At 37.0% G+C, this 16,737-nt stretch overlaps 1 protein-coding gene across 1 annotated transcript in view; it reads left to right on the top strand.

Annotated features, from left to right (window-relative positions):
• Window positions 1–1,816: 1,816 nt before the first annotated feature.
• PTTG1IP2 (PTTG1IP family member 2) overlaps window positions 1,817–16,737 on the top strand; it is a 45,931-nt gene continuing 31,010 nt past the window's right edge. Inside the window, exons 1-2 of the mRNA XM_053898334.1 lie at window positions 1,817–2,104; window positions 10,293–10,339. Coding sequence (XP_053754309.1) covers window positions 1,954–2,104; window positions 10,293–10,339 — 198 coding nt within the window. The 5' untranslated portion in view covers window positions 1,817–1,953. The remainder of the gene's footprint in view (window positions 2,105–10,292; window positions 10,340–16,737) is intronic.

Genomic DNA, 16,737 nt, shown 5'->3' on the forward strand with positions numbered 1-16,737 from the left:
ACCCACCTCATTATAGCCAGGGAAATACCATGTTATGATTTTTTTTCGGGTCTAGGTTTCACCCAATTACAAGATAGATATTGGGGCCCCACTCTTACCATGAGAACTGAGCAGCGGTAGAGGGCAGATTCCCAAACAAAAACATGCACATAAAAAATGTATGTATTTTTAATTTTAACTGTTGTTGCCAGGTTGCTATCCAAAGACATTATAACAACTCACAGTTCCACCAAAAGTATAAAATGGTACTTTTCTCCCACATCATCACCAGCAATGTTGGTTAGCTTTGTTTTAATATTTTTGCCAACTTGATGGATACAAAGTGCTAGCTAATTATTACTTCAATTTACAATTTCCTAGTTCTAGCATATTTTTTCACACATTCACGGGGCGCTTAGATTTGCTTTTCTATAGATAGAATCTTTACATCTTTGGTCCATTTTCCTATTGTTTTTCTTCTTTTTCATCCTTGTCAGTCTATAAGAACACTTTTCGTATTATAGCTAATAATCCTCGGTCTGTCCTCTGCATTGCAGATAGGCAAGGAAAAAGCCTCAACTCTGCACACTCTTGCCCATCTCCAGCTTTATAATCAGTATGAGATCATAGTCCTCAGGGTGCAGTTTTAGATCAATATGCCAGGAATGTGCAGCGCTAGGACAACTCCATTTTTGAAAAACAAAACAAGGTAGGCCCCAGTGAAGGACAATTTCCATGCCCCGTCCTCTCCTCCATCCCCCTCACTGGGGCAATATTCCTCAAATTTCAGTCATTCTGGAACCACATAAACAATTTTGTCACATCCTTTAAATTTTGCATGATTTCTATTTCTGGAACTTGACATTAAAAAAATGTTTATGTATTTATTTTTAGAGAGAGAGAGCAGGGCAGATAGGCAGAGGGAGAAAGAGAGAATCTTAAGTAGGCCCCACACTCCATGTGGAGCTTGATGCTGGTCTTGATCTCATGACTGTGTGATTATGACCTGAGTCAAAATCAAGAGTCAGATGCTTAACCGACTGAGCCACCCAGGTACCCCTGAAACTCGACATTTTAACATATCTATATTAAAAAAAATTTTTTTAACGTTTACTTGTTATTGAGAGACAGAGAGGGACAGAGCATGAGCAGGGGAGGGGCCGAGAGATGGAGAGACACAGAATCTGAAGCAGGCTCTAGTCTCTGAGCTGTCAGCACAGAGCCCCACGTGGGGCTCGAACCCGCAAACCGCGAGCTTGACCTGAGTCGAAGTCGGACACTTAACCGACTGAGTCACCCAGGTGCCCCTAACATAGATATATTTTAAAAGAAAAGTTTATGTTATTGCCATGATATCACTATACTTACTAGTTACAATTTTCCAATACACATTAAAAGTAAATTCACAACTCTGAAAGTAAAAGATATTCATCATGTGCATACCACTTAAAATACACCATGCTTTGGGAAACTACATTAGAGCATGCCACAGGTTGAGGGACTAGTCAAGCAGAAAATCAAGGATGTACAGAGCTATGAGCTTCACCCCTTATCTATAGCACAGTGACCCCAAATGGATGGGGTGCACGATACATTCATTTATATCTGAGGAAAAGAGCACAGAAAGGTATAATTGCTTTCCATGCTATAGGTAGGCATTAGAATCCAGGCCTTGCTCCAAAAGCACTGGGGTAGCAGGTGTCTATCAAGTCCAGTGGGAGAACTTTACCTAGTGGTCAGGGTCCTAGGAAGCCTGAGCCCAGGACAAACCAGGATTGTATTACCAACATTCTGCATTCTGGCCAGAACACTACAAGTTCTAAGGTTCTGCGAATTACGCTAGGGTCAAGGGATCAGAAGGGGCTGCCTCTCAAGGTACTATGATTTTGTTGGGTCATAGTCCTTGATGGGGGTGCCTGTCCAAGCCCACCAAGGTCTGACTGGCCTAGAACTGGCTGAACCCAGGCTGGAGGAATGATGTGCTGGCCGCGGGCCTGGGGCCAAATCCTCTTGCCAGTTTTCCTCTCCCTCTTTCTCATTCAGCTGCTTATCAGCTTCTCAGAGAATCACTTTTCCCAAATCTCCAGACAGAGGGGCAAGCAGAGACCAAAATCTCTGGATGATAGTGAGCCATCCCAAGCTGAGGGGTTGATCCCTACACACACCCCTGCCACCATATTTCCTTTTGGTTGTGCCACCATGGCAGGCTGAAATTTTCATCTTTAAAGTTTCATTTAGTGTTGGCAGGAAGATATTTTTAAAAGCCCTTGATATTTTTGGTGAAATCCAGTTTAATTGGACTCATATTGATTTGCTTTATCAGAAATGTGAAGTCTGGATTAAAACAGTTTAAAATATTGGGAAAACATGTGGCCCCTCCACCTCCCTTTTTGTGTGACCTATAGCACCTGTTTATGCTGTGAATAAGCTGTTGGGTTTTGCTCTAATCAGACTCTGCTGAATAGCCATAGCTAGTCTTTCTTGGTTTTTTAAGGTTTTAATTAATAAATTGCTTAATTTGTGTCTTTTTTTAAATGTTTATTTTTGAGAGAAAGAGACAGAGCATGAGCAGGGGAGGGGAAGACAGAGAGGGAGACACAGAATCCGAAGCAGGCTCCAGGCTCTGAGCTGTCAGCACAGAGTCCAATGTAGGGCTCAAATCCATGAACCACGAGATCATGACCTGAGCTGAAGTTGCATGCTTAACTGCCTGAGCCATCCAGGCACCCCTGCTTAATTTGTGTCTCAAGAAAGACTTACTTTGGTCTGAAGATTTCCCTTGAAGATTTCCCTGGGATTTCCCAGCTGAAGAAATTTTGATGTTAAAATTCATGCTGAGTTGAATTCATGAACCTGGAAATAAGGTTTTTAGTATCCTAAATTGAAATTGTATAGAGAGAATAAGGGGTGAATTAGGATTTGAATTATTTGGAAAATGTCCTGTAAAGCCAAGATTGCCATTTGTATAAAAACTGTAAGGATTACTGCTGTCTGGTTTCTGGAGTCTAAAAGAATGTTAATATCTGTAAGGGAATCGGTCTTCCTTACTAAAACCAAACCCAAAGCTCTCAGCTTTGAGTCTCTGAAATGAGACTCCCCTTTGAGATGATGGGGAGTAGGGAGAGGCTGAATGAAAAGGCCTAGTTTGTTTCTTTTGATTTCATCTTTCCCATAGATTTTTCTCTTTTGGCTTCTTGGTCATCTCCATACATATTCCAAGAGGAACAGTGTTCTATTCCCACCATGTTCTCCACAAACAGTGCCTGAAAACATAGGCCAAGCATGGAAACAAACCCTTCCTTTAGTTCCCTAGCAAACTGGAGTCATACTGGACTTTTTCAAAAGACTTTATTTAAATGCTGATGAAGAACAAAAAGAAAGTGAACAAAAACAAATCAAGAATTACAGATAACATAGTCTGGTCTCCAAAGACTGAAGTTTCTGATTCTAGTTAGTTCACTTCTAGGGCTGAACAACCCTGTTCAAGGTTTCTGAAGAAAAGGCTTTCCTTTGTGAAGGAAAGCTTGGTTCAATCTGTCCTGGGCCTCCCCTGAATGTTTGCTTCCTAGCCTGAGGCATTTCCCTTTTGTGCTTGTATTCAACCTTCCCATCTAACAAAGATATGATTTCTTAGACATCTTGATTCCTTCAGCTCCAAAACAGAAATTGATTCTAACCCCTCAATGAGATCCCCACCTCCATCCTTCCTAGCACTCTGAGTGAATAGGCCTTTCCCACAGGACTTTGTGAATGAACCCACAACAACTGAGACCTACTCCAAAGCATGTTGCTTTGATCCCCAGAGCTTTTAACCCTAATGTTCACTTAGATTTGAGAGCTCAATTAGCAATTTGCTAAGAAGTTACAGTTGTACTTGGAATTTTGGGTTAGGAATCTTTTCCCCCAATATCTAATTAATGAATAAAAAATCACACCAAAAATATAGACAAATTCTTTCACCAGAAGCAACCAAACAACTAAGGAGCATAGTCTAAAAACATGTGGCAACCAAGGAAAACAAATCAAAGATTCTACAACAGAATAGAATAGCATAGGGGCACCTGGGTGGCTTAGTTGATTAAGTGTCAGACTCTTGATTTCAGCTCAGGTCATGATCTCATCATTCCTGAGCCCTGCATCGGTCTCTGTGCTGACAGTGTGGAACCTGCCTGGGATTCTCTTTCTCCCTGTCTCTCTGTACCTCCTCTGATTGTGTGTGCAGGGGCTCTCTCTCTTAAAAATAAAAATAGAGCACCTGGGTGGCTCAGTTGGTTAAGCGTCCAACTCTTGATTTCAGCTCAGGTCATGATCTCATGGTTTCTGGGTTAGAGCCCCACGTCAGGCTCTGTGCTGATGGTATGGAGCCTATTTGGAATTCTCTCTCTCCCCCTTTCTCTCTCTCTGCCCCTCCACTGCTGTCTCTCTCCCTCCCTCTCTCTCTCTCTCTCTCAAAATAAATAAATAAACATTTAAAAAATAACAAAAATTAAAAAAATAAAAACTTAAAAAAAGAGAGAATAGAATAGTATAGCATGACAATGCTCCAAATACCACTATCACCCTTTAGAAGAACTGGTGACTAAGTTCCAAGAATTTCCATGAATACTCCTGGAACTAGAGAGATGCAAACTGAGTGTGTTTCCTGTACTTCACTCTGTTCTGAAGAATAACAAAGGAAATGGTTGCAGAGGAGAAATAAGGGAAAAATAAAAACTGAACAACGCATCTGTCTCTGATGGAAACATCTGTCCCTGGGCAGCAAGCTCAATTTCAGGGAAGATCTACAGTCCCCTTTATGGCAATGGGAAATACCTCCAATTAGCTAGAATCCTGGCAAAGGAAAATGACAAAACCTCAGAAGAAAGTGTAGAACCCAGATATTCTAACAAAGTCTGGCACAGCCTCACCTGAGTTCTTTCCCTTTGTCAGGTACTGAGAACAACAGAATGAATAGAACATAAAAATGCCATAAAACTGTAGTTTCTCAGGAAAATATCTCAAGGATAGTTGGAAGGTGGTCAAGGTATCACCTACACCATATCAGCACACATAGAATATCTGAACACAGCTATCCAAGCATTAGTAAGATGAAAACAGACAACCGAGCAACTATGGAAACACTGCTTAGCTAACAAAATAAATAATGAAATTAAGGAGTATGATAGCATGCAGAATAAGAATAATTTCCCCTAGAATAAAACATAAGGAACAAATGAAAACTTCCCTACAAGTGCTCTGAGCTGGGGAACCACCAAATAAGAAATAGATTCCGTGAAACTGGTCTCAAAGTAAATATCTGAGAATGAGATAAAAAGGCAGATTTCTCTGAGGGAATACATTGAAGGCTAAATAATTTGAATATGAGGCAAGGTTTCCAGGTTTTCTCCTTATTTCTGTAAGTACCCATATATTTCTGCTAATGGTGAACATACCAGGAATATTTATCATTTATACTCTAAAGTATAATATTCTTTTGGGCTCTGTTAACTGTCTTCTTCCTCTTCCTCTAGCCTAGGGGGTGCTGGTATCTGGGAGGAAGTGAGGTTTCACTGTCTTTCCCCTGGCAGACTCCTCGGTTTCTTCCATCACCTGTACACCCAATTCCCAGTACTAAGTTTTCTATGTTATGTACTCAGAGTGATTACTATCACTCACAGACCCTCTCTGAAATATACACTCAAAAAGATATTATTTAGCAAAATGCAAATGAGTCAAAAGGAAATGTAGAATTCAAGAAAGAGTAGTAAATAAAGAAACTAATAACTTTGAGTCAATTCTAAATGATTGATAGGAAGTCAACAGCAATTTAAATATAAAAATAATTTAATAATAAGTGATAAGCATTTAATAGTAATTAGCATTCCAGTTGACATCTACCTGGGAAGTGGTATGGGGAGGAAAAGGAAAAAATCAAAAGCATATTAGGCTCTTGTAGATGTAGAGAATGTAGATCCTGACTAGGCAGATTAAAAAGAGGCATATAAAATATATCTCTCAAAATTTTTAAAATAATAGTTTACATATAAGTAGAAACAAGAAGTGTGACTTCAAAACCATTAGAGGAAATAAAGGCACAAAGAATAAATTTATGGAATAAAATAAACCTTTCAAAAATGCTACTGAAAAAGAAAGCAAGTATAGCAATATTAATATTAGATAAATTCTAAATTTATTTATTATTTTATTATTTATTTATTTATTATTTATTATTATTTATTATTTATTTATTATTATATTATTTATTTATTTTATTATTACTTATTTTATTTATTATTTATTATTTATTTTATTTATTATTTATTTTATTATTTTATTATTTATTATTTATTTATTATTATTATATTAGATAAATATTAGATAAATTCTACTTCTTTTAAGTAGAAGTAATATTTTGTGCTCATATTATAGCACAGTACATGAAGATGACATACGAAGCTTTATTATCAAGTTTTGAAGTATATGCAGCAAAAGTTGATAGAAATAAAAAGAGCATTTGACAAATTACAAACCACATGGGATCACTTTACATGCCTATATCAGAAATCAACAGATCAAGTATATAAAATATAAGGATATAGTATAGAGAATTATAATATATAAAACCTTGTGATCTGCCCCCATTGTTTTTTTTTCCCCTCTTAGCTGTTCTTAAAACAATTCCCCTTCCAGATAAACATTAGAATCAACTTGTCTGATTAATTGTTTTATTTTTTAAATTATTAATTTATTAACTCATTGCAATATCAGTCAAACCAGAAAGATCCTGTTTTGATATCTGGCATAATATATGTTGATGCCTGGCATCCCTAGGTGTTTCAAATTGAGATCACTCATGGGAGAAGAGGACCAAAGACGGAACTTTGTGGAATAGCAATATTTTAGACATTGATAAGAGCAAGTTGAACCAGTCAAGGAAATTCAAAAAGAATGGTCAGAGATGTTCCGGGAGAACTAGAAGACAATGATGCTGCAGAAATTGTGAAAAAAAATGTAATCAAGAGGATGGAATTGACTAGATAGAATATAGATATACAAAAATTAAGCCTTTAGGGTAAGGGAAGAATCTGGTATCTGGCCGTGTAAAGAGCAAGTACCTCTTTCTTCAGGAATAGAGTGAAAGAAAGAACCTATTGCTTCATGTAAAACATGATCACGTAGGTTAGCTGGTCCTCACTGGTTCTCCAATAAGGGCTACAAAGACTATAGATAAGGTTAGTTATGCAAATGTTTAATCTAAATTTCTCAGAAGGACCACATCAGGTCATTCACTGATGTGAGGGTCAGGCTAAAGAAAATGAAATGAGTCCATGAAAGGCAAACAGATTTGGAAAACAATGGAAAGGTCAGGGAAAGTGAAGTTCTGAGTGAGGTCAAAATGCAAGTAAGAGAGGAAAGGAAGATTCTAAGCAGAGAATAAAATATGGGAGTTTAAGATTTCATGGCGGAGTCATTCAGAATGATGGGAAAATTTAAGTTGGGGATCATGAAAATAATTTGCTTAAGATGAAGAATCAGAGTTTTTCTTAATGGTGGAATTTCAGTGTGTTCTTAATGTGTACATATTTCTTATATTGAACATGTATCACTTTTATAACTACATAAAGATAATTGTTTTAATTTTGGAAAAAAGATAGGTAGAAGGGATGAAAAGAAGGGAAACATCAGGACTTCGTGGAAAGAAACAAATATGTGGACTTTATATTAACTGGAATGTTTCTGGGTGCAGTGTAAGAAACCAAGATTTTACCTATAAGAGAAACGTAAGTGAATCAAGAGTAGGAATGCTTGGGACCTGAGAAATGAATCACCATCAGCTCCTTATTTCTCCTTCTGTTTTCTCTCCTTTCCTCTGCTTATCAATTTTATTTTGTCCTATTAGCTTCTTCCTCAGAACATCTTTCATGGTCACTGGCAGCTCCATCTTCTCAGCTTACCAAACAAAGAGAAAGTGGCTCCCTGCTACTTCTTAACTCTCAAGTTTTAATTTATAAATCATGAGTGGAAGATTCTTATTGGCCTGACTTGGTCATATTTCCTCTCCCTGGACCAGTGAGTGTGGTCTGGGATTAGCTCAGTTTGTTTCAGGTGTACAGCCTTAGATGCCTGGCTGGGACCATGGAGTTTGGGTAGGAGAGGGCAGTCACCAATTATACCATGTGTCTAATGCTAAGAAGGAGCAGTCCTGCAAAGGAAAGATGGGTTATATTTCCCAGGAGAAAGGAGAGGTGCTGGCAGTCAAAGAGCTCAAATCCACACTCTGTCATTATTAGCAGGTGAACTTGAATATGTTATTTGACTTTTCTGAAGTCAGTTTCTTCATCAATAAAGTGGCTTTTAGGATTCCAGGATTTCAAATCTTTCAGGATTGTGAAGACTGGTTATAAATGCTCACAAGTAAGCATTTTATGTTTATAAATTGCTTAATAAGGATTCCATATGATCTGAGAGTGAAAGCCAATTTATGTTTCCCATTTAGCTGGATTGATTCCTGGCTGTGGCTGCTCAGAAAGGTTTTGCATTTTTCTAGCCTTTTCTTTCAGAGATGCACCTTTTCCTAGTTTACACAAGGATGCCCTGCCTTCAACTAGTGCTAGCAGCAGTCCTATGTCTTCAACTTTCTCTAATGTATATAAATATAAAAAAGCTACATAAAAACCATTTTGATATCATGTACATGCTGATGTAATGTGATAAGGCAACTTCACCTCTGCACTATTCTTCCCCCAAACCCATATTTTCAGTCTAATTATGATAAAAAAAAAACATCAGACACATCCAAATTGAGGGACATCCTACAAAATATTTGGCCAACAAGGTTCAAAACTGTCAGGGTCATGAAAAACAAGGAAAGGCTGAGAAGCTGTCACAGACTAGAGGAGACATGATGATCAAATGCAATCTGGGATCCTAGATCTTGCAACAGAAAAAGAACATTAGTATAAAAACCATTGTGGTGCACCTGGGTGGCTCAGTTGGTTAAGTGTCCGACTTCAGATCAGGTCATGATCTCGCGGTCTGTGAGTTCCAGCCCAACATCAGGCTCGGTGCTGACAGCTCAGGGGCCAGAGGCTTCTTCGGATTCTGTGTCTCCATCTCTACAACCCCACTTGTTCACTCTCCCTCTCTCTCAAAAATAAATAAACATTAAAAAAAACTTTAAAAACCAATGAAATCCTAGTAAAATTTGGAGTTTAGTTAAAAGTAATGTATTGGTGTTGGTTTCTTAGTTTTGATAAACGTACCATGACAATGTAAGATGTTAGCCATGGGGGAAACAGTAAGAGGTATACAGGAACTTTCTGTATATTCTTTGAAATTTTTCTGTAAATCTAAAATTCTTCTAAAAAACTTTAGCTGCAGAAAAAAAAAGCGTGGGAAGTGAGTAGAATTTGGAGAATAGTGGCTAAGACATATGCCTTTTGTTTCCCTGCTCCTGCCTCCTGAAGTAAGCCTGAAAGCACCTGTCCCCAACATAGCTGAAGCAGCAGAATCTTTCTCATCTACCTTGCCTTTTACTCAACTTCCCCTGGGACTCCAGGGATACTTTTGGGTAGGGGGAAGTAATACTTAATTTGAAAGTCTATTGTAATTCTTTTCCCAGCCAAATTAGATCTGTATCCAGTCAAACAGTTTGAAATTGAGCTTATGAACTCTGCCCCCAAAGTAATAGAGTGACTTTATTATTATCGTATCACATGAAAGGTGGGGTATTAATTCCAGACTCTACTTACTTTACAGAGATGTTGGAGTAAGGAAGAGACATCAAAAATTTTTTTCAGACTTATAGTTTTTATTCTAGAACTTTCAAATATGTTATATTATTTTGTCATGAAACAAGAAGAATGAAAATCTTCATCTGGGGAAGTTTTTAAAATGTTGTGATACAAGATGGAGAATTAAGTTTTTTAGTATTGAATGGACTAGTTAGCCAGGATATCTTGGTAAAACCATGCTGATTAACAAAGGAATTACTAAAAGAGGTATTTAAAGTGTGATGTTGTAAATATGCAGTGATATTGCCAATTTAAGTTCTTACTGTTTTTTGGAAGTTATTTTTTAGAACTTACTTGGCTAATCAAAGTTGGATGATGCCATTTCATGTTTTTCCAAGCAATGATAGAAAGTAAGAAAGAATTAGGATTTAAACAGTACCAATGGGGAAAGTGTCTAGATATATGAAAATCATGAAATAAAACACTGGGGTGTGGATGAGTATGACATGAAAGAGAAATGACTAAATGAAATGCATTTTTATATAAAACTAAGGAACAAATAGTCTTTGCATTTACATTTTTGCCCTTAATTTTTTATAGCATGTGCTGTAAAGAAAAATTGTCAATTGTGCACAGAAGATAAAAAAGTAAGTTAAGTTATATATGGGGAAATTGTCTTGGGAATATTATAAAGTCATACTATATATAGTTGTAATCTAAAAGATATGTTAAACTTTATTTTATACAATATTTTTATAATAGGAATGACTAATAGCAGTTATTAAGATGTATTTTAGCATTTCAAGCCATTCTTTGAGGATCTGGAAATAAATAATGGACATAATTTAGTACAAACATGTACTTCCTTCTAGAAAATTATGCTTAAAAACAAAACAATTTTTTGTTTGAAAAGATTATACTGACTTTGAGAAGAAATTTTTGTAAGTCAAGGAAAAGATAAGCCCTTTGAAATGCAGTGAAAATCTCCTTGCTACTCTATTTCCCCAAAAGTAGAAAGGATGAGACACTGTTCCTTAACCACAATGTAAAGTCCTTTCTCTGATGATTAGGCAGCTGACATCATTATTCTTCACTTCAGATTTGGAAAAAAGCAGAAATGCCATAAAAAATTAGGGAAATGGTGTTGCAGAGAGCTTTGCAGCAACTCTCACAACACTATTCTTCCATAACCTGTATTGGAGAACCGGCAGTTAACACCAAAGACAGAGAGACATGAAATCACTAATTAGAAAAGGGCATACTGTAGTACTGGTATCTGTAATGGTGATCTGGATGCACCATCCTGTTCCCCTTCTTCATCAAGGTCACTCCTTCATCTAACGGGGCCCTGGGCTCCTGGCTCATGGACTTCTCCACCCAATTCCTGACATCACCTTACGTGCTTTCCAAACTTGGTGAAGGTCCAGACACACTTGGTTTCTCCAGCTCCTGACTTCCTCAGCTCTGTGCATTGAGAAGTCACTTCCATGGCCGTACCCTGAACCCTGCATAACATACAATGCCTCTTACATTCTCATTCCCCTGACACTGTACATTTTGGCCTCAGCAGCACTGCCCTCTAGTCCTTTAATCTCTCATTTTTCCCTCAGCTTATTGGCCGTCTCCTATGGACTCTCTTCCTTCCTGTGAATTCTCATGGCTGTTTACTGGAATGAAATACTCTTTTACATTTTTTTGCATGTTACAATGGAAATTTTCAGACATATGAAAGCAAAGAAAATGGTATGATAAAACTGATCCACAAGATCCATCTTGGCCAGTCTTATTTCATGTATGTCCTCTCCCTGTCAAAATGGATTATTTTGAAACAAATAAGGATCTGGATACCATATCATTTTACTTGCAAGTATTTCTCACTGCCCTTTTCCCTCTCTCTCCTTCTCTGGCTCTTGCTCTTAGTGTGTGTGTGTGTGTGTGTGTGTGTGTGTGTGTGTGTGTGTGTGTGTGTTTATATGTATATATAGAATAGATGCTTTGCTTTAAAGTATCACAAATCTATTATTATACCTAAAAATGAATAACTTCTTAATATCATCAAGCATCCAGGAAAATAATCACATTTCTCTTATTTCATAATTTTTTAAAGTTCAATTTTAAAGTTCATTTGAATGAAGTCTATACATTGTAGTTGGCTGATATAGTCCTTAAATCTCTTTTTATCTATATGTCCCTTCTCCCTCTTTTTTCTTATAGCAACTTATTTGTTGTAGAAACTCAATTGTTTGTTCTATTACATTTCCCACAATCCGGATTTTGCTGGTCACATCCCCAAAATGTGCTTTATCATGTTCTCCTTTACCCTATTTTTTGTTATTGTAAACTAGTAATTAGATATCGAGGCTTGATCAGCTTCAGTTTAATTTTTTGGCAGGAATATCTCATGCTGAAGATTTTCATTAGAAAGCAAATAAGTTTGTTGAACATTTTGTGATGTTAGCAGCCTTGATGATCCTTGCCTGTACCCGTTGTTTTATTCCACTGGAGGTTGAAAAAACCACTACTACATTAATGCCCTTGCCTTCTCATCTGTAACTGTGTTGAATCTACATTCCCTGATTAGTCCTATGGTCAGGCTTTTCATTTGCTCTGCATTATTAGCCTATTGTTGCTGGAGCATATTGCATCAAAGTCTGCATTAGTGCAGCTACACATTCACAGTTTCTGGTCTCGCCTGAGCTTCAGTGCTACCCATTTCTTGCCTTTGGTTAGCAACATTTCCTAAAATTTCCCACAGCAGCAATTCCAAAACTTTGTTACCATCCTTAGCGTTCCAATGTTATCTCACATTCACTCATTATCAACAGATGAGTTTTTCTCTTAATTTTATAGACAAAAAAAGAGCCTCTGGGTGCAAACTTTACTCCCCAAACTGATAAAATTTCTGTCATTGTTACTCATTCTTATCCATTTTCCCCTTCCTCTTAAATTCTCCTATATTTCTGTATCTTGGGAACTTGAACATGTACATTTTTGAATTGTACCTCATATCATATAAACTGTTTGCATATTTACCTTTCTCCCATTCTCAGTTCCCTGAGGATAGAGTGCATGTTTTACTCATCTTTGTGTCTCTAACAACCTCACACATTTCCCAGAACATGACAATTTTTGATAACTATTGATTTAACACTCGAACCATTAGAAGGTATTTAAGTCATATTTAATATACTCTATAATGTAGCAAGGTACAGAATTTTATCTTGAAATATTTACAGACAGAAGCCATTATGGCAATCCTGGGGATATGATTATTTGAGTGTAATTTTTAATATATTCCCAGTACCTCATAGAAGTGAGCTAAGGGATAATTTTGTAAGATCAACAAAGACTTGGGGTGTCATCTTTTGGAAAAAGATCCCCTCCCCTCTCCCAGACTTTGAGGGACAGTGTCTGCCACCTCCCATGCTCTGAGAGGAGTGCCAGAATTTATAAATGGCAATTCATGAAGCAACCAAGAACATCTTAGTTCTTGCACTGTGAGGAACTGGAACAGATGTCCTGTGCCTAGGACTGTCCTATTTTATGGTGGTGCTCATCACTTTTAATTTGGTGAAATTATTATACCAACTCCTTTGCATTCCCCAAAAGATTCCAGTTTTAATGATAAATGATATGCTTATTTTTCTTAACTGTAAGGGAATCTTCCTCAGATTCTATCTGAAACATTTCCTTGTGATTTAGTAGTATATGACTAGCCTTTTTAGAGTTAGAAAACATTCTTACCAAAAACAAGTCCATAAAAAGTAACTCATTTTCAGTACTACTCCCAACACATAGCTCATAAACACAGCATATGAAAAACATTATATTTGTGTTGATATCTTTTCTTCATTAGAAATAAAATTTCAAAAACCATGCTAAGAAACTTAGTGCTAACTCTCACCTGGCTGTCATTGCTCTTGAGAATCATATGTCACTGTTGAATCCTTAGAATGATACTTTACAATCGTGGTGTCACAATGACAAAACTTGTCGTATTTTTTTTTTTTTTTGCTAATGACAATTTAGAAAACTGAGTTTTTGCAATTGAGTAGGTTCTAGGTTTTCTCTATAATCACATCTTTCTCTTTCACTGCATCTTGATATGGATTATTGCTTGGGACAGAAATAAATAAAGCTACAGCAAACCCAATGGATTTTTTTGAATCTTTCATATACTACCTTATCTACTGCACAGTTCATAAGAAATGACCATTAACTTACTTGCTTGTGAAATGCACTTATAAATGCCATAGCTCACATCCCTCAAAAATGCCTACTTTGATATTATTTTTCTGAAAAATTGTGTGTGGTGCCTACATGTGTGAGTGTATTAGGGCTTAGTGTAGGAGAGGTAGATAGGGTCATGGATCCAAATCTGGATATGCCAATGAACACATGGATATCACTGTCAAGAGTCAGCTGAAAAACAAAATGTGGAGAACCAGTTTCATGGATTATTTTCCAAGGCAACCATTTCCCTTATCTGCTCTTGGCATGACCATCCATCTAGAGGTCAAAAAAAATTTTTTTTTGAGAAATTTAAGACCATCTGTCAGGTTCAAGTTCTTTCATTTTCTGAACAAACAAAATCTTTTCTCTTATGCTCTTTTCCCCCTTAAGAAGTCGGTTCTCAGTACCAAGGATAATTTCTTAGTGTTTACCTCCATTCATGCATCATACTTGAAAATACATGCACATTCACAAACTGAGAACCTTTCTCATTTTCTTGCTCCCTCTATGACAAATTCAGTCTATTTCTTTGCATTGGTTCCTTTCTTTCTGAGTACAGACACAATGGAAAAAACAAAGCCAAACCTTCTTTTGTGTTTTCTTACCTCTCTATTTCAACTCATCTTCCTGGTCTGTCCTCATACACCTAAGCATTTTTGTTTTGTTTTGTTTTGTTTTGCTTTGTTTTGTTTTGTTTTGTTTTTTGTTTTGAGAGCAAGAGAGAGAGAGAATGAGAGAGAGAGAGAGAAAGAGAGAGAGAGAGAATCTTAAGCAGGCTCTAGGCTCAGCATGGAGCTAGATGCAGCGCTCAATCCCACAACCCTGGGATCATGACTTGAGCCAAAGACCCTGTTCTTTCCTGTGCAGATTTTATCTTCTCCTCAAGGCTCAGACCAAATTCTGCCTCCTCCCTGGAAGAAATCTTATCTAGTTATTGCAACTAGACATCAATACTTTCTCTTCTGAACTTCTATTACATTTTATATCTGTTCCATTCCTTTTGAAATTATATTATTCTTCCACTTAGAGATTTTGTTTTTTGTAAAGTGTACATATTATACCTGCTAATTAAATTGTCACTCTCTAGAAAGCAAATTCAGTGCTTTATATATCCACGCAACCTCTCCTGAATTTGGTATTTGCCCATAAATAATGAGTAAATGCTCTTTTGATCCTCCCAATGTCCACTTCTTTCTTTCTTTCTTTCTTTCTTTCTTTCTTTCTTTCTTTCTTTCTTTCTTTCTTTCTTTCTCTCTCTTTCTTTCTTTATAACTTTTTTTTTAATTCTCCCACCCCCTATTCTTTTTTTTTTTTTTTTTTTTTTTAGTATTTTGTTTATTTTTGAGAGAGAGACAGACAGAGTGCAAGCAGGGGAGAGGCAGAGAGAGAGAGGGAGACATAGAATCCAAAGCAAGCTCCAGGGCTGTCAGCACAGATCCCGACGCAGGGCTCGAACCCACAAACCATGAGATCATGGCTTGAGCCGAAGTCAGACACTTAACCGACAGAGCCACCTAGGCACCCCCAATGTCCACTACTTTAAAATCTCCCTTTGTACATTAAGGTTATTTAATAATTTTTGTAAGTATAATATTAAATTGTTTGCTTTACACAATGTTAACAAACCACTAAACGTTATGTATCCTCCCCTTTCTGCATTTGTTTTCATTTTAATGATATTTTCTTATAAAAATGTCAATTTTCATGTCCATATAAGCTTATTAGAATAGAATTCTACTCTAAAAAGAATACTCTAGTTTTCCAATGGAGCACTGTTCACCATCATTTTAAAGTCTTTTAGCTGACTTCTCAGTTGTCCCTCTCTTGAGAGTCTGGTTGGCATGGCTTTGTATTTATGTGGGTCATTTTCTTAGCTATAAAAAAAATCCATGTAATTTATCCTAACTTATGCATTACCAATTTAAGGATGTTGAATATGTTATGTTCTTCCTCTGGATCGTGTGAAGACTCTTTGAAGATTTTTTAGTTTTAGTTAAGGTATTTGTTAAATCTTTTTGTGGTAAGTTATAGAAGCCCAACTCTAACTAATTTAATAAACGGAAACCCAATTCAAACTGACTTTATTGACTCATAAAATTGGGAAGTCCAGGAGTAGCCTTGGCATCATGCACAGCTAAATCTCCAGGGATTTTATTCCCGTTTCCTCTCTTCTCATCTTTTAGCTCTGCTTCCCTCAAAGTTTTGACTTCATTTTGTCCTATGGCAAAAGTGGACATTTTCCATATAGCTCAGAAAGAGCCTGGTTCCTAGCAGATCCCTTCCAATGTCTGTATACAACTTCACAGGAGATTCTAATTGGCTTTATTTGGATCTAATGTCCACTCCAGCACTAGTTACTGGGCCAGTGAGATAAGCTACCCTGAATACCACTGCCTGGGTCAGATGACTCCAGTAGTATAGAAGTGGTAGTATAGATGCTAATTGACATCTGCAGAACCACATAGACCTGAGGGAAGATGGCTACAAAAGAGAGAAGATCTAGTTGCCAGGAGGACAAGGATGGTGACATGAGCTGATCAAAACAGTGAAACAAAAACAAAAACAACAACAAAAAACCACCAAACCCCCCAAAAACTACTTTAGTCTACTGTACTTCACCCTTTGACTTTTCAAGACCCATATCCACATTTTAAAAAATGCTCCTGGCAAAATAATGCAAATAACCCTCAACTAAAATTGTACTTACCGAAAGTCATTGTCAGTTACTACCCTCCAGATCTTCTGGAATCTCAGAGCTGTGTACATGATGTGCAAATGTTCTACTGAGTTTCCCTGGCCAAGCAGTGAGTTA

This window comes from Panthera pardus, unplaced genomic scaffold (assembly GCF_024362965.1).
Source record: "Panthera pardus isolate Hobbes unplaced genomic scaffold, ASM2436296v1 HiC_scaffold_8, whole genome shotgun sequence".
Classification (NCBI taxonomy): domain Eukaryota; kingdom Metazoa; phylum Chordata; class Mammalia; order Carnivora; family Felidae; genus Panthera; species Panthera pardus.